This window comes from Ascaphus truei, chromosome 9, assembly GCF_040206685.1.
Source record: "Ascaphus truei isolate aAscTru1 chromosome 9, aAscTru1.hap1, whole genome shotgun sequence".
In the NCBI taxonomy this organism is placed as follows: Eukaryota; Metazoa; Chordata; class Amphibia; order Anura; family Ascaphidae; genus Ascaphus; species Ascaphus truei.
In genome coordinates, this window is record NC_134491.1 from 50,802,802 (window position 1) to 50,824,049 (window position 21,248).

Sequence of the window (21,248 nt, forward strand, 5' to 3'; positions counted from 1 at the left end):
CTCTCTGCGCTCGTTTCAGCCACTGAACTTCGGCTCCGTGACCCTGACAAAGCCAGGGCGCATTGAGATAGACAAGCACCTCAAGCACACAGTGTTGGAGGGAGGACTTGAACTCACAATCTTTGACATGTCACAACACATCACTACTTCAGTTAGGTTATATGATGCATACTATACCATTTTAGTACAATGACTCTTCCAAACTAGTTTTTGTTCTCTCTGCAGGTGTTGCCCTGTGTTGATATAGATAGCATTGCAAGTGACAGCACAGACCTGAGCCAAAGGTCTCCGAGCCCAGAGATAGCACCTCCGCTGCCTCCTCCTGCAGAACCCAACATACAGGTACGACTCGTAAGCAACGGAAATCCTACATCAGTCCGTTTTATATTTCTTTTAATTCTGGCTTTTGTTGTACCCATCCCATGATATATCATTATTACATTTAGAATATTTCTGGGTTGCAAGCATTCACGGAAGCATTGATATTTATTGTATTGCTTTTTGATGGCCTTTTATTGTTATATTCAGTTTAATACCTTTACCCAATCAAAATAATTTCCGTGTCAGTTACCCTGCTTTGTTGCTTTCATCAACTTCTTTACAATGAATTACATATAGGCCCATGTTTTATAAGCAGTGCTATTCCATAAGGCAGGGGCGCGCAAACTTTTTGTTGCTCCCCCACCCCCGCCTGCTCTCCTCCGTTGGCCGCCCCTTCCTCCCCCACCCCACCCCCGTTGCCATGGTAACGCGTCCTGGAGCCGGCTGAATCACAGTAAGTTGAGAGTTGCAGAGGCCTTACGTGACCCCCCGGCATTTAATTTAATGTCTTGGGGAAGAGCACGGGGCCTCAGCAACCGCCCGCGCCCCCCCAGAAAAATCTCCTGCCCCCCAGTTTGCGAACCGCTGCCATAAGGCACCTTCCGGAGGGGGGAGGAAGTGTTTTCTTAAATAGCACTCAATATGGCCCAGAATCTGTAACTAAACCCCAACCTTCAAAAATTCATTTCAATGTCAACCACTAATGTGAACTTCATAGGAAAGAAAAGGGCAAATTAGGCTTTCATAATAACGCCGATATTCAATATAATGAGAGGTGTAGCACAAGAGAAAGAAACAAGAAGTCTCAAGATTAAGCACTCAAAATATCCCTGAATAAATGTTCACTTTATTTGTTCAATTATAACATATAAAACCAATGAGATGGTACCCCAAAATAGGCATATACAGTGCCTTCCAAGCACTATAGGAACACAAGTCAAAAATCTTCATACATATTAAACAGTGATACTGCCAAACATATGAGATGAAACATATACCCTGAGTCACCCTGACCGGCCAGTCAATGAGATAAACTTAACCTAAGGAAACACAGTACAGTGACTGATGGCTAGGTAACATGGATACACCATGCACACAAGAGAATCACAAATGTGGGGTACACCCCCAGAAGTAACGTAGAAACCTGAGTGTATGTAAAGAAAGCTGAATGCTAATAGTCCATGCTCCAAATATAGCAACTGAAACCCTGAATGAGAGTTGTTATCACACATTTTAACAGCGAAGTAAACGACCTTTTTAATGCTGGTGGAAGTTGCTCTGTTTTTAACTGCGTTACCCAGCTTTTTTCCATATTGAATAGATTCCCTAAATACCTCAATTTCAGAACATAACGCGCAATACTGTATATAAAATCAAGTCGTAATTAAAACACGATAAAGTGCTGTGTGCTCAAGGTGTGTCGCGCCCAGCAATAAAACGCACAATAGTCAAGTCGTTGAAAGACCAAACGCAAAGAAGAATTATGAAGCTCGCCCAAATGATTTCAGATGTATAAAATAGCAGTATAGCACTGTGGGGCCGCATGTGATACGGTAAGCTCCTGTTGTTCACCTAATGTATGGAACTCGGTAGTACAAAGGTATACACAGGCACTCCCCATGCCAATGTGAGTACAAGGAAAAAGGAGAGAACACCTCGGGGCAAGCTAACCCATCGATGCCCCCGTGTTCCGGATAGATGCCTATAGTAGTGTAATGTAGGAAAAAGATGGAGGCACACACGTAGTTGTGCAAAAATGCTATGGTTTACTGCATAGTAGTAGCCAGACTTTAACCCCTTCTGTGCTAGACACCCTGCAGAGCGTCGCTCCACTAATCCCTCCCCTGCCAGACACCCTGCAGAACATCGCTCCATTAACCCCCCTCCCTCCCCCCATGCCAGGCATCCTGCAGAGTTCTGCCTACTACTATGCAGCAAACCATAGCATTTTTACATAACTATTTGTGTGCCGCCATCTTTCTTTTCTGCACTGCATGGAAGTGAAGAGAGAATGGATTGATGCCACTCCTGTCCATTAGGCATCTTCTTGCCACTAGCACAGATGAATTATTCATATTGTAATCACTCATACACCATAACAAACATGCCAGTCTGCAAGAGCTTCCTGCTTCCAGAGGTAATGTATTCATTCTTCATTTAGGGTTTGGCAACCTCGCAATAATGTCCTCAAACCTTACATGCTTTCCAATAACGCAAAACATCTGTGCGGTTTTGTGATAAAACCGACTGTTGCCATAACATTAGACAACAGATTAAATTGCAGAATGAAGTGGAACTTGATTAAAAACACAGCAGTCTGCCTGGAAAAATATCAACCTTTTGTTTTTTTAAGTCTTGGTTAAAAAATCTTCACATATACTCCGATTTCTGTTTTTAATGCATTGTTGTTTAACATTTGCAGTATATTATTGCGTGTAATGTGGTGCTGTAAGAAGTAGCATACTGATTGGTGTTTGTTTCAGCAAAGGATGGCATTAGTGTGTACATTTTTAGTTCTATTGTTTTATTGTTCATTGCATGGTTGCCAGTGTGTTTTGGCATTTTACAATATTGCAGGCAAATGTTCCGTTTGGTCACATGGAAATGGTTTAAATCAGGGGTGGCCAACTCCCGTCCTCAAGGGCCACCAACAGGTTTCAGGATATCCCTGCTTCAGCACAGGTGGCTCAATCAGTCTCCTCTTCAGTACAGGTGGCTCAATCAGTCCCTGTTTCATTATTACATTTTAATACAGGATTGAAGCAGGGGATCTCTGGAGCCGAATTGTGTTAATTTTAGCTCCGGGGACTCCCTGCTTCAGGAGATGGCGGCTTAAATGTCCCACAGGCCACTAGGAAACACTGATGTCATCCGTTGTGGCTTCCTATTGGTCTGCGTGACCAGGACCTTTAAACTTGCCAGAGATCCCTGCACCCTATACAGAGGTAAGTATCTCTTGATGCAGGGAGTCTCCGGAGCGGAAATGAACACGGTTCGGAGACCCCCTGCTTCAATCCTTTATTTTAAAAGAAATGAAACCTGGATTTCTGCTTTCAGCTAACTATGTTTTCTTTTTATTCAAGCCCCCTGTAATTGTTGAATCTGAAGAAGAAGAAGAAGAAGTTCCATTTCCAGGCAGCTCCTTTATCCAAGTTACAGATATCATTCAGGTAACCGCTTCCAAAGCAACAAATGCCATGTACCCGCTTGTAAGGAAGAAACTGTCTGGTGATGAAACATCCGGGCACTAATCTTGACCGTTGTCGCATTCTGTTTTAGTGGCGTATATTAGATGTGTTGGAAGCGCGATCAACCCTAGAAAGCTCAATAATTCACCACAGCGCAATGCATTGCTGACACGTCTGGCAGTGGAAGTGTTAAGCAAATAAGCATTGCATTCTGACAATAGACCTACTTTTTAAATGTCGTTAACACCATTAGTATACACAGTGTTTGGGAGTTAAGATGCCTTTTTATTACGTTTTTTCTTTTATCACATTCCACATTCAGAGCTGAATAGTCCTCAATACAGTATATCCATCTACAAACAAGTTATCCAGTAACGTTCTTCCCCTTTATCCAGTCATTCCCGGAGCAAAAGATTGTAGCAAAGCATTAGCAGGAGTTCTGTTTAAAATGAATTTGGTTGCTCGGAATAATCAAAACCTTCTTCAGTTTCAATGGACATTGTATCCGGTCTAATGTCTTTCATTGTTACTAGGATCAAGAAGATGCCGATGAAATCCCAGAGCCGTTACTGGAGCTGAATGGTTGGACGGAGTCTGTTCCAACTCAATATAATGGTATTCCATTCCCACCCCCTGCTCCTGCTCCTCAAACCGCCACTGATATTCTAGATGGGATCATTAATAGGAGAGAGACTCTGGAGAACAGACTGATTAACTGGTATGTTTTCTCTGCACTTATCCTATACTTTTAGATTAACTGAAGAGTCTGCTGGTGATCTATCTCAGTTTTCTCTTTCCCTGTTAATAAGCTTAAGCATGTTATGACGCGAAACGTGCGTCTGGTTGACGTTCTGACGTCACTGCGTTAGCATGTCTAAACCAAGGGCTTAATGCATCGTAGCAACAACTCCGTCTGGCTGATAGACAGTGGGATTACTGGCTTGCTCGATACTTTTGTTAACAGTTACTAGTTACAATATTGATACTATTACATATCGCAGCTCTCTGAACAGCTATTTAGGGTCTCGTTTGAGCTGAACAGGGATTAGATTGGGTATAGCATATATATCTATATGTCTCTCTGTCTCTCTCTCATATCCAGGGTCTCTTATACTGACGGACTGCATGCTGCGCTGGCCTCCTGCCACAGCTTTTATATAAGTAACAATACAATATACTGCAGCACATGGAAGAGATACATAGGGTTTTGAACTCTGTTCTCTGTGAACTTTATTTGGACCATTACGGCCTATACATATTGCTTGACTACAGTCCATTACCCCAGCTGCTTGCTTTAGGTGTTCGGTTCTGTCCCAATATGCCGGAGATATTACATCTAATACATTTTTAGTCTCTCTAATGGCCAGACGTGTACGATCGAACCCCTATTAACAGCTGATGGACGGTTATAGTCTGTGCAGGATAATTCACTGCCTGTATTTCCCATGGCAGATTATATATATTGGCATTTTACCTATTCCTAACACTGCTAATTAGTGGTGTACTAAATAATCCTTCCTCTTGATTTTAGGGGGAATTTTCTATACCTCCTAGGGCTGGGGTCACAGACCCTACCTAATTTATACAGTTTATATTCTTCTACATGTGGCCATTGTCCACCATACCAGTGGTTACTATCCCCAGTCATTATTATCTAGACCATGCCTGCACAACACGCGGCCCGCAGCGGCTTTCCCCTCCTCCTGAGTCCGCTCTCCCCTCCACCTACGGAGTCCGCTCTCCCGCTCTGCCTCCCCCCCCCCTCCCAGAGTCCGCTCTTGGACTGCAGGGTAGGAGCGCACTCTAGCAGGCACTTCCGTGCCTGCTGCTTTCTAGAGCGAGAGCGTTCCTGCACTCCTGCCTGCTCTACCGCCGTGAGGTACAGGGGGGGGGGGTTATTTGAGGTACAGGGGGGGTTGATGTGAGGTGCAGGGGGGGTTGATGTGTGCTGCAGGGTGGTTGATGTGAGGTGCAGGGGGGGTTGATGTGAGGTGCAGGGGGGGTTGATGTGTGGTGCAGGGTGGGTTGATGTGTGGTGCAGGGTGGGTTGATGTGTGGTGCAGGGGGGTTGATGTGAGGTGCAGGGGGGGTTGATGTGAGGTGCAGGGGGGGTTGATGTGAGGTGCAGGGGGGGTTGATGTGAGGTGCGGGGGGGTTGATGTGAGGTGCGGGGTGTGCTGGGGGCTGTTGTGTGTTTGTGGAGGGGGAGTATTGTGTGTGTGGGTTAGGGGGAGAGATGGGGGTATGAGGGGGAGAGATGGGGGTATGAGAGATAGATGGGGAGTCTCGCAAAGGTTGATGATGAGGGGTGCTGGGGGAGATATATGAAGATGATGATGAGGGGTGCTGGGGGAGATATATGAAGATGAGGGGTGCTGGGAGAGATATATGAAGATGATGAGGGGTGCTGGAGGAGAGATGATGATGATGATTTTACCCATGCGGCCCAAATCTGTTTTCCTTGGAGCAGTTCGGCCCTTCTCACTTAACGAGTTGTGCAGGCCTGATCTAGACTGTTTATCCTTGGTGTCGATACATTATTGAACACCATACCACAAATACTTTTTCACTTTAGCCCTGGGTTTATGTACACAGTTTCTATCTTGTTTGCTTCGGCGTATATATTCATTCTCTAATTTGACTATATTTTAACCTTCTGTATTAAAAGTTATTTTTTACATTCTTCTCACTAATCCTACGTTACATTTGAGTGCAACATACAGAGACTTTCCCTTCTTGTGACAATCTCTCATACCTATCCTGTCAATGCAGCGTTGTAAAGCAAGGAGCCTTCTCTTATCCCTGTTAATAAGAGTCCTGTTACTATGGCCGTTTCTCTGGCTGTGGGACCTAAGAAGGAAACGTATAACCACATTTTCTGAATGCCCCCTGATGGCAATCATTTTTTGCTTGTGGAGCCACAAAGATGATATGGGAAGGTGTTCTTATCTTTTTCAGGGTGGAGCAAGAGATAATGGCTCGAATCATCAGTGAAATGTACCCACTCCGGCAGCAGACCGTTCCTGATGTCAGTTTATCTAGCAGTGACGAAAGTGTAACTGTGGCTTCAGACATTGGTAACTGTAACTTATGATTGCTCCATGATTACATTTATTATTTTTTAACATGTTGGGTCTTTTTTTTTTTACAGGTAATGTCAGCAAACCAGGGAAGCTAAGGCCAGGCCAATAGTTACTACACATGTTCAATTACCTGTTCCAAAAAGTTCAAGGTTTCGCGAGTTGTGTACTAGTCATAGGGCTACTGCAACAAAATGTAAAGATGCTCACCCATTTCCCCACTACATCGCTCTCAGGGCTTCTCCCATCTGTAATGCGGAGGCAAAACCAGAACCTTTTCACCTCCTACCCTGCCTGGCACTATCAGAGAGATTGCTGACATCCAATCACCACTCGTGATAACACATTCATCATGGTTGCCTTCCTTTTCAGTTGAAACAGCCGGCGGCGAAGGCTTGCAGTTGTTTGTCGATGCTGGGGTACCAGTGGATTCCAACTTGATTCGCAAGTTTGTAGACGAGGCTCTTGCAGAGACCATATCGATAATGTTGGGGGAGAGAGAGACTCGGAACGCGTCGCCGCCTCCTGCACGCAAACCTGCTTTCCAAGTAATTATCGGGCATCAACAACGGATACGTTCTTTGGTCTTGTTTGCGCAACCACTGATCCATACACTGGGGATTATAGTCATCATAAATGTGCTGTTATATTCAGTATTGCTTCAAATTTTAGTGTATATATATATATAATGGAGCACAGGAGAAGGAATAATATTGAATCATTAAAGCCAACGGTTTCTTTTAAAGCAGCAATCCAAGCATTTTTTTATACATTCATTTGTGTTCCTTTTACCCAGTATTGAAGCAGGGGGTCTCCGGAGCTGAACCCCATTCAGATATACGAGCCTCCGTAGTAGGTGCCGGTAGCCGCTCTGGCTGAGCTAGATAAACTATAAAATCTAACGTTCCCGCATCACGCGGACCAATAGGAAGCCGAACCTGATGACGTCACGGAATCCTATTGGCCCACTGGGGACGGGAGCTTTGAAACTCCGCCATTACGTCAACCCCGCTTGCCGAGTGGCTACCGGCATTCCCTACAAGAGGTCAGGATCTCTGGAAGAAGGGGTTCCCTGGAGCTGAAATTAATGGGTTCAGCTCCGGAGACCCCGTGCTTCAATCCTGGGTAAAAATAATAAATGTAAAAAAAAACCAAAGCGCTTGGATTGCCACTTTAAAACACTTTTTGGGCAAGAAATAATAAATAAAGACCATCTTCCACCCGTGGATTCACAACAATCTTTAGATGCAGTTTGCGTTTGTAATAGCAGAGTATTACATACGTTATTTACTGCTAGCAAAGAGCCTTATTCTGTGAAATGCAAAGGCGCCGATCTGCCGCTACCGTACTGAAAGCCTAATTGAAGACCCTGGGGTTTTCCGCGCGGTAGTTCTATGAAGTGGAAAACCACTGTTTCGACACAAAGGACCAAAGTCTAATCAACCCATTTGTAGTTGGCAGAGCTTTGACTTGCTACCAGCTACAAAGAGTTAAATGCTTCCCTATTGCAGGTCCCTGCTGAGATCAGCCCAGTGCCTACTCCTCAGTGCACACCTCCTGCATCACCTCTTACTTCTGTGCCGGAACCTCCCCTGGTGAGAACACCGGACACGTCTCCACACACCTCAATAGCAGAAGCTGAACAAGACCATTCAAAAGATGGAGGTGAGTGGACTTGCACGTGCATATAGTTGGGTTGTCATCATACCCAGCAGGAGTTTTCTGTTGTATAGAAGCTGTAGAACCACATTGTTCCTGGAGAAACATAGATGTTTTCTGGAAAGTAGTGATACATTGTATTAAAGTAACTTGGAAGTTCCTCGTAGCCTTTTCACAATCCTTTGAATATCCTTTTCAGGTGTGACCAGCTAGAAATGTCTCCAGTTATCCATGATATGAATTACATCTTAACTAAGCTAGATATTACAAATCGGCTGCAAACACATGTATCTAAATTATTATAGTAATTATGTAGAGGACACGTTGCATCAGAGTATTATTACCGGGCTGACCAGGTTTGTGTACATCACAAGATCGCAAATTCAATGGTTTTACATTGTTGCACTTGTAGACGTTGAACGTTTCAGATATGCTCTTGGTTTTAATTTTTAGGAATCACACCTCCACCAAGTTTAGTTGTTACACCTGTCATCACTCCCATTGCGTCACCTCCCAGAGTGGCAACGCCAACACCTCTCCAATCAGAAGTATCCAGAGACCAGAGAGACACCCAGACTCCTGGTCCTCCCAGTCCATGGGGTGACATGGAGCTGCCTTTGGAAGAGGAAAACCCTCATTCTTTAAAGGAAGTAGCTGCATATAAAGATGCTGTGTAAGTAAGGGCATGAGGGTTACAGTTTTACCATTTCATATAAGAATAAGGCTTTTAATGTAAAATTAATGAGTAAATCGTGCTTCATATGCCTTGTCTCCTGAATAGAAATATAACATGTTACCGTATCAGCCCAGGTTACTTGCCACATGAGGTCCTTAGATAATGGACATCAGTTGCATGCTCAACGTTTGTTCTTGGTTCTCTGATTTATCCCTTTTCTTTGCCTGCCGCCTCAAAAGATCTATACAATTATAGAGCAGCTCTGCAAGAACAAACAAGAATGTCTAAACTAGTGATTTAACGATCGACGTTCGGGTCCTTTCATGAGAAAGGTCCAGACTTTAAGACCGAAACGTCGATCTTTGCATAAACTTGATTTTGCACCAATTGCGTGAGGGTGCGTCCCTCTTCAGCTTTGCACCATATGATCTGGAGACCCTCCAGGTTTTGCGAGCATATGAGACGGTAGACGAGCTTTTAGCGTGAGTGCTCCTTTCTGTGCATACCCTAGTGATTTATCCATGGTGGCCAAAAACATTAGTAGTCGGCAGACTTTGAGAGGTTAGTTAGTAATTTATGTTGGTTAGTAACTGTTTGTAATCTGTTTTGGTTCCTTAACATTTGTCCCACATGCCAGTGTGATGACAGTGGCCAAAGATGAAGAACCAGAGAGCTTGATCTCCGTGACTTCCCCCGAACCAGACAAGTCCTCCGAATCTCTTCCCGCTCAAGCAAAGACTCCATCACCTGTTCCTTCACCAAGCTCAGCCGCTTCAACAGAGGAGACCATCTCCAACACAGAGACAGACACTACAGACAGACCCATCTCCGAAGGGGAGGTCTTGTACAGTTATGGGCAGATGATTGCTGCAAGAGGTACGTTCTCCTTCTCAAAACGTTCCAGTTAATGCAGCAGAGGGGTCAAATAAGTTAATACCTTAATATTATATTGGAAATAAAATCTCGTTGCTTGTATTGATACATTATTAGCTTTATTGCTTTAATTGAAGATTAAAATAAAAATCTGCCCTACTCGTTCTTTTTTTATAACAGAGTCTGATTTGGGGTTAATCCGCACTGTTTTCAGCTCCGGGAACCTCGTTGGTTCCTGAGATACGTACAGGCCGCTGGCGTTCCTTCCTGGATTTTCAAACATGGCGACCCAGGATAAAGTTGCAGTTTCCTATTGAGAGACCATGGGTGCCGTTTTTGCAAATCCAGGAAGGAACCTACGGCAACTAAACTGGTTAGTATCTTGGGAGCTGGATCCTCAGAGCTACAAGCAGCATGGGTTACGCGCCAAAGAACCAACCGGTTTGAATTCTGTAAATAAAATGAAAAAAACAATGGTGGGTTTGCTGCTTTAAATGAAATATGTATGCCATAAAACTGTAGAAATTGCATTGAAACTATAGATAGATATGCTAAGAGATAATGGGGAAGGTCAGGGTTGCAGACCTGTCTGAGACATGAAAATGTGCCCACACGTGGTATTTTTTGTCGCTGTGCTGTGGAGGTGTTTTGTCGCTTTTTTTACCCACCATAACGTCTGTCTGTCTGTGTACACTTATTTTTGTATAGTTCTAACCATGTGTGCAACATTTTACAGCACAATCTTAAAGACCATGTAAAATACAGGCACCACAGTGTCAGTGCACCTTTTAAAAGCCCAAGAAATACAAGTAGGAAGAAGTGAATGTTTGCAGAACACAGCAGGAGGAAATGCATTAGTGCACTCAGTCTGTTGCAAAGAAGAAGGGCTGTTCTATCATTACCCTGAGGCCCGTAATATAGTGGGTGCACGCACCTGTGCGAACGCGCGTGCACAAGATGCACACTTTTTGTGTGTACGGTCCATGCTGCTGTGAGAGACAGGCTTGGAAGGTACTCCGTGTGTGTGTGTTTGTCTGTGTGTGTGTGTGTGTCACTGGGTAACTGTGTGTCACTTTGAAGTGGTGTGTGTGTGTGTGTGTGTGTCACTGGGGAAGGTGTGTAGGTGTGTGTGTGTGTGTGTGTGTGTGTGTGTGTGTGTGTGTGTGTGTGTGTGTGTGTGTGTGTGTATTATATAATATTTTACAAATAAACACGTGTGAATAAAATTATTAGCTCCATGCTACCTACCGTGCGCGCGTGCGGCCCTAGTATAGGACGGCTGGGCACGCGCCCACTATATTACGGGCCTAATACTTCTGGCAAAACATTCCAGGACTACCATTGTACACACTTTTGAGAGGCAAAGGGAATTTTCCCTTTCAGAAAAGGGGCTTTCAATCTGCAGAGTGTATTATACCGTGAGCATATTCCACTGTGCATGGTATAGTTCCAGCTGTATTTCTGGTGTTAAACTGCTTGATGTGTATGTTTCAGCCTTTGCAGAGGGCGGATTGGCGTACCCTAACCTCACAGAAAGCTTGTCCAGCACACTCAGGGATGCCCATGAAATGGTAAGAAAATGCAAATGCTACATCGGCATTTACAATACGTGTAGAAGCTGCGCAGCGCCAAAAATAGCAAGAATTGGCAGAACCTTGGGTGTAGGGATGTACAATAAATGCGCAATTATCACCAGGATATCCAATAATCAATCCCAGTGCGTCCACTTCATTACAAAGCAGTTATATGTATATACCGGATGTATAACCATAATATCAGAGTCCTGTGATCATCTTAAAGATGTATTCTCTAAAGCAGGGTTAGCCAACGCCAGTCCTCAAGGGCCACCAATAGGTCAGGTTTTCAGGGTATCCCAGCTTCAGCACAGGTGGCTCAATCCATCCGTGCTTCAGCACAGGTGGCTCAATCAGTCCGTGCTTCAGCACAGGTGGCTGAATCAGTCCGTGCTTCAGCACAAGTGACTCAATCAGTAGCTCAGTCTCTGGCTGAGCCACCTGTGCTGAAGCAGGGATATCCTGAAAACCTGACCTATTGGTGGACCATAAGGACTGGAGTTGCTCACCTCTGCTCTAACACAAGCAGTAGTGGCTGCGTAAACATGGCAGTGGAATCAATGTGGGTTTAATTTCTCCATTTCTATCAATTTTTTAATGGATATCCAATAACAGCCATTACATCCACTCACAGAAAACTGATCCGCTTTATAAAGTTGTCTATGGTGTTCGTCATTCAAACAATAGAGCGTAGAGTCGCATTACAGCGCATAGGAAGCTTTACCTCGCAGCGCTGAAAGGGTTTTACACACTTGCTAATGGATGGTACCTCTAGCCAACATCCCTTCACCAAGTTGTACGGATATTTATTTGGCAGGAAGTAGATATGAAACAGACAAAAAAAATCCCCCAGTGCTTCGTCATATATTCTGACTGCAAATGACCGTAAAACACTTTCTTTTCCTCCAGGATTACGACCCCCCCAGTGAAGGGCAAGTCATCCACGGACCCCGCAGGGGAGCACATCGCGATCCCATTCTGTCACTCTTAGCCAAATTAAATCTCGACCCTGTGGCATCACACGGAGGTTTCCACCACCTTGAGGTGTGTTGTTTCTGCCCTTGCGGGCACGTGCCTGTCTAACGATGTAATTCCATCTGTTTGCAGTGTGCACCGGTCATCTCCAAATGCGAGTTATATTTAATATCGCTGCATGCTAAAGAACATCTAAATGAAACCAGCACAGGAACCACCCATTCCAAAGAATGCAAAAATTCCTCCCGGTACTCCGGGTTATAGCTACATTTGAAGGAGGGTGCCCATTTTCATCTTAAGGGGACCGTCCCACAGTGAGCCCTGGCAGGTTTAATGAGTTCAATGTAGGTCATTGACACCTTTCTAAAAATCACAAAAGTAGAAGTATTTTAACATTGTTATTTTTTTTAACCTTTGGGGCAAGGCTGTCAAACTCGGTCTTCAAGGGCCACCAATAAGCCAGATTTTATGGATATCCCTGCTTCAGCACAGGTGGCTCAGTCGAAGCAGGGATATCCTTAAAGCCTGACCTGTCGGTGGCCCTTGAGGACTGGAGTTGGCCGCCCCTGATGTAGAACTAGAACATGGTTCTGCTTCTCACCTGGCTGGGACTTATGGGTGTGCTGCTTCTCACCTGGCTGGGAGTTATGGGTGTGCTGCTTCTCACCTGGCTGGGAGTTATGGGTGTCCTGCTTCTCACCTGGCTGGGAGTTATGGGTGTGCTGCTTCTCACCTGGCTGGGAGTTATGGGTGTGCTGCTTCTCACCTGGCTGGGAGTTATGGGTGTGCTGCTTCTCACCTGGCTGGGAGTTATGGGTGGGCTGCTTCTCACCTGGCTGGGAGTTATGGGTGTGCTGCTTCTCACCTGGCTGGGAGTTATGGGTGTGCTGCTTCTCACCTGGCTGGGAGTTATGGGTGTCCTGCTTCTCACCTGGCTGGGAGTTTTGGGTGTCCTGCTTCTCACCTGGCTGGGAGTTATGGGTGTGCTGCTTCTCACCTGGCTGGGAGTTATGGGTGTGCTGCTTGGAGACGATCTCCAAATGCTGTGAAGGGTTTTTCGGCCATATAACTTTTTTGTTTTTTTTATAGAAGATCCGAATAAGGTGTATGTGTGTACATATACATATACTGTACATATACACTCGCGCACATGCATGCACACTAAAAATGGGGTCCTGCCTGGGTGCAAAATATATATATACAGTGTTCGACAAACCTATACATTTGCACGCCCCGGGCGAGTGGATTTAACATCGTGGCGATCTCCTATTGGCCCAAGCAGCACACGTGTGGTACTAGGTGGCGAGTAGATTTTTTTGGTCGGCGAGTAGATTTTTGGGTGATTTGTCGACCACTGTATATATATATATATATATATATATATATTATGTATATGTGTATGTGTATATATAACTACTACAATGTTGCTACTGCTGGGTCTGCATTATTGACGTGGGGGATTTACCAATTTAATTTCACAATGTAATAACTGGCCTCATTTGTATGGGTTTTCTATGTTGCCTCATTCTGTGAGCTCCGAGACTCCGGTAGCTAGGTTCAGCCTTTTGATGATGTGGTTAACCAGTTACCCTGTCTCTTCTAGCTTGTCTCGGTTTTTATTATACACTTGAGCTCACTGTTTTGACATGAACCAGTCCTGCTGCGAAGCCCCTGTCCATCCCCCCTACACCCCTCACTACCTTTCACTTTGTCACTCACTGGTGTTGCTTAGCAACACTGACTCCTCCCCCTGCTTTTATTTTGGAGATGTTTTTTTATATAAATGGTGTGGTTCTTAGTGGTAATGTTACCCTGGGGAAATGTCTGGCTTTGTGTCTGCATTATAGAACCCTTTTTTCAATTGCTGTATCGGTATAGTGTTGGATCACTCCGGTGATTTACTTCTGACTTTTACCGCTTTCCCTTTACCATGCACCACGAATGCCATTTTTTGGCATATCACTTTGTGTGTATGTATATATGTGTGTGTGTGTGTGTGTGTGTGTGTATATATGTGTGTGTATATGTGTGTGTGTGTGTGTGTGTGTGTGTGTGTGTGTGTGTATATATTTCTCTTATTTTGAATTCTTTACTTCTAAAGTAAAGGCAAACCGATGAACACAAGGGACAATTTAATGAGCATGAAGGCAGCCCCAGAAGAAAGGCAAAGTGATACTTTTATTCCTCTTTCACCTGTGCGTAACAAAGCCAAGTCTATGTTATGGCGCTGCATATATACATATGTGAAGTCACTGTCTGAGCTGGGGGACTTTGACGGCGATATTCTGTACGGTTTTGTTTTCATTCTGACCGGGCGTCTGTTTGCTTTGCTCTTTATGACCTTGTATCCTCTAGAGCTCCAAAGAAGAAAACAGCATGGGGGAGATCAGTGAAGGTCAAAGGCCCCGTCTTACCAGAGCAGCAGAGCAAGTCCTTTTGGGACACTCGGCCTCTATGGGTAGACCTGCTAATGCAGGTCAAGCTGCTGGACATCAAAGCAGATTTCGCTCATCCCCTGGGCATTGCAATGGGACACCAGGTAATTGGCCTCATTTATAAGTGGATTCCCATCTACAAACACCTTGTGTTACATTTGTTATCCTGTCTTTCCATGATATGTTATATAAATCTGTATGTCTGTTAACCTTGGTTGATGCATTTTTTGGCCCATTGCTGCCAAAAGGTTGAAGGCCACTTAACAAAGTGATAACTGTATCGTTGTTTCCCACCGCTGGAGAAGAGTTCAACTCCATTTCAGTGAATGGGGCTGAGATGTTCTCCAGTGCAGGGAAGCCACGTCACAGCATTCTACAAAGGCAATGTATCTCTCCCACCTGCAGGAGCAGGCCTTGGGAGCGGTTATATTAGTCAAGGCCTGATGAGCATTGGAGAACTGGAATCCCACCCGTGGGCAGCGCATTATCCGCAAAGACCTGTCGTGGCTAAGAGCACCTCACAGGTAAGGAAGGGTACTGCTGCTGCTTAAGTGCTTTAGCGTGTAGACTTTGACACGCATGTTTTACATGTGTGCTCGTTTCCACGTTCGGAATAAACCAGGTTGTTTCACGGCCATTTCCCACATCTGTATCAGTTCAGCCGAAAATAAAATCTCCTTCCAAGTAACATTTTTTTATCTGGGATAATCTGAGAAACAAATGCATTTTTCTATGATAACATTTGGTTCTGCTCATTAAAGTTAGTGTTTTGTTCTATGTGAGGTTGGTGCATTCCTTATGCTATGATTTAATACTTTGTTTATTTGATATGGTTATCTGCTGTCTGCAGTTAGAGAGAGTCTCAAAACGCTTCTCATGTAGCTTAGATTTTGGCATCGAACACTTTTTTTTTATGGCGTTAGATACTGCATATATTTGAATAACACTTCTCATGAGCCAAAACGTACAAGTGTGCATAAAATGAGTTTTCCTATTTCATTCCTTTTTATATTCTGTAGATTCTTCGGTCAGTTTCAGACCCTCCCATCAGTGGGCGGGTTAATAGGTCGGGGCTATTGCAGCAAAGTCTGTATCACGGGTTTATACGCCGCATGAAATGTTCATATAAAATATTACAGGATCTGAATCGCTAAGTGAAATTAGTCACATGGATTAGGACGGCTGTCAGAACATAAGCCTCCTATGCATGAGACAACCAGATGGTTCATTCAGAAGCCGAGTGGAAATTGGCTCCTAAGTGATCACAGGGACTTGGTTACCCTCCTGTCTTACCGTCCAAGGTAAACCACCAACTGCAAGTGGCAGTCATTCTTGTTCGCAGTCTAATAGCTTTTCAATGAAATATGAAAAGGGTAATCGACAGTTCAGCCCGAAAGGGGTCCCAATAAATAATTCTCTGTTCCTCTGTGACTGTACAATTTGCCAAGGAAGAACTGTAGAACAGGGGTGGGCAAACTCCAGTTCTCAAGGGCCACCAACCGGTCCAGTTTGCAGGATATCCCTGCTTCAGCACAGGTGGCTCAGTCAAAGACTGAGCCACTGATTGAGCCACCTGTGCTGAAGCAGGGATATCCTGCAAATCGGACCTGTTGGTGGCCCTTGAGAGCTGGAGTTTGCCCATCCCTGCTCCTAGATAATTTCCGAAAATGGAGGCGTCTGGATTTTGCCAATTGGTTTTGTACTGGGCACTGGGCACTTCCCTTTTTTTCACTATAATATTCCTCTAATTTGTAAAGTTTTCCTCTCCAAGATTCCACTCGGCAGTTTTCCCAATATTTATTAATGAGTCCCTTAAGACGCTAATACAGATCTTTAATGCTAGTCCCCACTTCTCATACTGTACATCCATAAAAATAAACGAGCTTTCAGTAGAGTTCAGCTCTGTAGGCTTCTTTCACAATGGAAATAAGATGGATAGGAGTCTGCACAATGCATAGGGCGATGTTTCTGGCTGTATTAATCCCCTCGCTGCACCCTTTTTGCATTGCAAAGCTGCCCTGGCAGCAAAAAGGGGTTAAGAATCGTTCTGATTATGTTCTGATTATGTTGACACCGTTGGTGTTCTTGTGGTGTTTTGCTTCTTGCTTTTCTCATGTGTATTAATTCTCACAGGGCCCTGAAATGCCTAACGAGGAGCGTCAGCCAGCACCTGCCCACTTCATAAAAGTTACAGCTGGGTCTGAAGATGATGCTGATCAAGGTAAATATTGGAATTTGTTTGAGCAGCTAGTAGTTTGACAAAGAAAGTGTTTATATGCACATAAGTATTCTGGGGCTGGTGTGAAAGGGCTTTTTTTCTGGAAGGCGTCAGACTTCTCCTTGCTGTACACTGTAAGATGGAGGGTTTTTCTCACATTCTTTACCTACCATAACTTAGGTCTGGGGTGCGCAAACTTTTTCCCCTGCGCCCCCCTGCCTCCACTTCCCCCTCACCCCCCCTCCCCAGCGCATGCACATCCCCCACCCCAGCTTATCTCCTGTGCCAAATGACACAGCGATATCATGTGACGTTGCATCATTTGACGCTGCGTTGCCATGGTGATGCGTAGGCCGAAACTGACGAGACTAGGTAAGGGTACTTACAGAGGCCTGGCGCGGTCCCCCGGCATTTCATTGAAATGCTTTGCGGAAGAGCGCAGGGCCTCTGTAACCACCGCACCCCCCCAGTTTGCACACACCCCCAGTTTGTGCACCCCTCCAGTTTGCGCACCCCTCCAGTTTGCGCACCCGTGACTTAGATAATGTGTGGTTGAAATGTACTCCAGCTTCACCTTGCCTAGCCAGTATAACCAACCTCATACTGATGAGACCCAAGAGGTCGAAACTGCTGTCTGAGTAGGTTTGTTGGCTTGCACTTCTTTAACCCAGGCTTGGTTGAAAAGCTGTGTAATGCGGCAGGCATAATATGGATCCATGTTAAATGGACATAAAGCAAAAGGTGACACTTTGCTCATTTGCATGTCATTACCCAGAATCCCTGGCTGCAGTGGAAGCACTGTATACCAAAAGATAATGGGGAAGGGCAGGGTTGCAGCTTTCTGAGACATGCGACACTGCTCACCAGGGGTATCTTTATTTGCTCTCCATGGTAGGAATTTACAGTCATAATTACACCAAAAATAGCATGCGTCACCACCAGGTGTCAACACTGAGTTTTACATGAAGTCTACTCTTTATAATTAATGGATGTTGTCATAAAGAGTATCTCTGTTGGGGGGAGGGAGGGTGGTCTGTGGTTTGAAGAAACTTAGACTGCGTCCATGCTGCCTAAGACCTTGCAGAGGTGTGTGCATGCATGACGTCACCCGCATTTAGCCGGAGCGTCTTCTGGACAAGGTAGACGCAATGTGGGGGGCGTGTCTAGGGGCGTGCCTGTGATGTCACGGAGCTGGTTCGCCCACGTGACCTGGCTGTCACGCCGAGGAGTCAGATTGAACCGATTCCTCGCCTCCTGCTGTCGCGCGGTCTATGGGCGCGATCATTGCCTTAAGGCACTGTAATCGCGCCGCGTGCACGCCTCCGCACCATCTTTGGCAGCATGGACGCCGCTTTAGTGAAAATATTCAAACCCTATTTTGAGAGTATTAAGAACAATAACTCCAGAAGAAAGTGCCGTTCCCCGACAAACGCTGCTGGAAGAAATGGCTTTGTGCAGAGCACATTCTCATGTCCCTAATGGCTGAGAAACCCAGCGCCTGTCATTGAAAGGCAACGAGAAGAAACACGTGCTGGGGGTTTGCTGGCAGGACACTGGCGAAATATTATCCTCCGTGACACGCCAACAGCGTGAAAATGGGGCCGTAAACTGAGCACTATCCGGAACATCGCTTACACGTTTTACATGCTGGAAACTGTCTTTTTTTTTTTTTTTATTACTTCAACAAATTACCAGCGTAGAAGCCCTTTTGGAAGAGAAGGGGAAAAAAGATGTCTGTCCAAATTTTGGAGGTATCTTCTTAACCACCAATTCTGGAAATAGGCGGCCACACGTGTCTCGTAGCCACCGAAGTGTAATGCAAAGAGTCTTTAGGTCTAAGGGTGGCCAACTCCAGTTCTCAAGGGCCACCAACAGGTCTGTTTTTTGAGATATCCCTGCTTCAGCACAGGTGGCTCAATAGACTGAGCCACTGATTGAGCCACCTGTGCTAAAGCAGGGATATCCTGCAAACCAGACCTGTTGGTGGCCCTTGAGGACTGGAGTTATCCTCCCCTGCTTTAGGCATTTGGTTACAGCTCAGGATGCTACCCACCCACTAAGAGGGAGCTTATCTGATGGAGTGCCTTGTTTTGTTCTGTTCACACTCTATTAAAATATCTCTTTAAAAACGCTGTATAAGTAATTGTAGATAATGCTCAGGCCACATATAAGCTCTGAAAAGGTGTGTGTGTGTGTGTGTGTGTGTGTGTGTGTGTGTGTGTGTGTGTGTGTGTGTGTGTGTGTGTGTGTGTGTGTGTGTGTGTGTGTGTGTGTGTGTGTGTGTGTGTGTGTGTGTGTGTGTGTGTGTGTGTGTGTGTGTGTGTGTGTGTTGCTATACCCTCCTCCTATTTTATAGGCTTCAGACTATTTCCAGGCTTTTCGGCTGGTGTGCAACAGAAGAGGGTATGTTCTTCTTAATTTAAAAAACGTGCACCTAATGCTCGAGTACCAATTTTATCATTAATCAAAAAGTATTTTTTTCTTTCTGTAGACAAACTGGAGACTATGGTAGAATTTATATCTATTTTGGGCTTGATGGCCGAGTTTAATCTTTCCGCAGCGTGTACAGATGTTTTCGTTGATTTAATGTCTTATTATTTATGCTGCAGCAAACCCACAGAGACCGGTTTCCGTAATGCCGCTTGGAAGTCATTTTTGTTGGCTCGTGGAATATTTTCATGTATTTGAGGTCTTTATAAAGAAACTGTCTTTTAACATTTTTTTTTTTGGTTCTTTGATTTATGATGTGGATAGGACATTACGGGGCCTGATTTCCTGATTGCAGCTTGCGGAGCCAGGCAGCTGCAGAAAAATGTGATCTTTTTGGTTCTATTAATGCACAGCCATGCCCTGTATGCTATAAACCCCTCTCATTATTGGCTAGGCGTGTAACAAATTGCCGGTTTTGTATTTTAAAATAATAGTCCAATTAAAAAGCCAATTTGGTTTCTTGTGTTCAGCTGACGTTCGTTTTGTAAAAATAAATTATATATGATTGTTTTTTTTTTTTTTAAAAGAAGCACATTTGCGCACACACATTAATTGTCTGTTGCTTTGTGTAGAAGGGACCTATACGGTCGAACCATAGCGGTGGCTAACTCCAGTCCTCAAGGGCCACCAACAGGTCAGGTTTTCAGGATATCCCAGCTTCAGCACAGGTGGCTCCATCAGTGACTCAGTCTTTGACTGAGTCACTGATTAAGGTGGCCATTGCGGACTGGAGTTAGCCACCCATGCTCTCAAAGCTCCTGAAAAATATCTATAATCATCTTTGCTGGACCAATAAAGCCATAACAGCCTGCAAGGAATCTAGTGTTCTCCATACCGAGTATGGTTGCCTGTGCATGGTTGCGGACAACCCCTGCTCTGTTCTTATTTCTGTTTCATATAGTAAAGTAGTCATCCCCCGATGCCACAGGTAACACTCATTCTCAGCTACGAGGAGAGATGTTTCAGGGCGGCGGGTTTCCCTCTTGTGTGGCAGATGCAGTGAAATGAAAGAATTCAGCGATGCAACACCTTATTTTACACTATCATTGTTGCATATGCTCCCTCTTCGTTGCCAACAGAGGACCACATTGAGTGGATGTTTGTAGGAAACAGGAAGGAATTTACATGAAGTATTAAGGTTGGAGCCGGGTTTTTGTCGCATGCAAAATACAGAACTATGTAACGATTAGGGTGAAAAAGTTTAGTCGAACAACTAAAGAGTGATTACAACAGTAAGCGGTCTGTCTCTCGTTTTGACCCAAGAGTGAATGCACCTTTAAATCCCAACTTGCTGCAGGGGGCAGTACACAGGGTGTGTGTATTTTAACTCGAGGCAGGGGAAATGAACTAAGCCATTCTTGTAGCTGGCTAGTGGGTAGGGCAGCTTATTGTCTCAGCCCTATGAATTCAAACAGGGTTTCACTGAAATGAACTGAACTGGACCTTTGTTTTGGAAGAGTCACTTTGCAGGCTTTCCAATAAAGACCTTTTGGAAGTAAGAGCAGTGGTTGGTGAGGACCACATTTTCTCAGGGCGGCATCAGGCAGAGCCCTGTGTCTGTAGCACACAGCGTAGGTTCTGTCTGTGGGTCAGCGCATCACAACCCATCTTTCTTCTCACCCTTTGGTGTCTCTGTTCCAGACAAGTTGACGAATATTTGTTTGGCTTCATGAGTTTCCGACATCTTTTTTTGTAGAAAAAAAGGCCTTGATGGGTATGCGATGAGCTGCATTCGTGGGAAAGGCAGCCATAAACGTGT

At 44.8% G+C, this 21,248-nt stretch overlaps 1 protein-coding gene across 4 annotated transcripts in view; it reads left to right on the forward strand.

The window, feature by feature from the left end:
* The window catches only part of KIAA0586 (KIAA0586 ortholog), an 83,789-nt gene that overhangs the window by 33,319 nt on the left and 29,222 nt on the right, over window positions 1–21,248 (forward strand). For 3 of the 4 annotated variants that reach the window (XM_075614788.1, XM_075614789.1, XM_075614791.1), the window contains 13 exons: window positions 226–342; window positions 3,405–3,491; window positions 4,043–4,227; window positions 6,468–6,586; window positions 6,962–7,137; window positions 8,101–8,254; window positions 8,702–8,921; window positions 9,562–9,800; window positions 11,292–11,368; window positions 12,281–12,415; window positions 14,702–14,885; window positions 15,187–15,305; window positions 16,915–17,002. In XM_075614788.1, the coding sequence (XP_075470903.1) occupies window positions 226–342; window positions 3,405–3,491; window positions 4,043–4,227; window positions 6,468–6,586; window positions 6,962–7,137; window positions 8,101–8,254; window positions 8,702–8,921; window positions 9,562–9,800; window positions 11,292–11,368; window positions 12,281–12,415; window positions 14,702–14,885; window positions 15,187–15,305; window positions 16,915–17,002 (1,900 nt within the window). The remainder of the gene's footprint in view (window positions 1–225; window positions 343–3,404; window positions 3,492–4,042; window positions 4,228–6,467; window positions 6,587–6,961; window positions 7,138–8,100; window positions 8,255–8,701; window positions 8,922–9,561; window positions 9,801–11,291; window positions 11,369–12,280; window positions 12,416–14,701; window positions 14,886–15,186; window positions 15,306–16,914; window positions 17,003–21,248) is intronic. The other variant, XM_075614790.1, reaches the window with a different exon arrangement.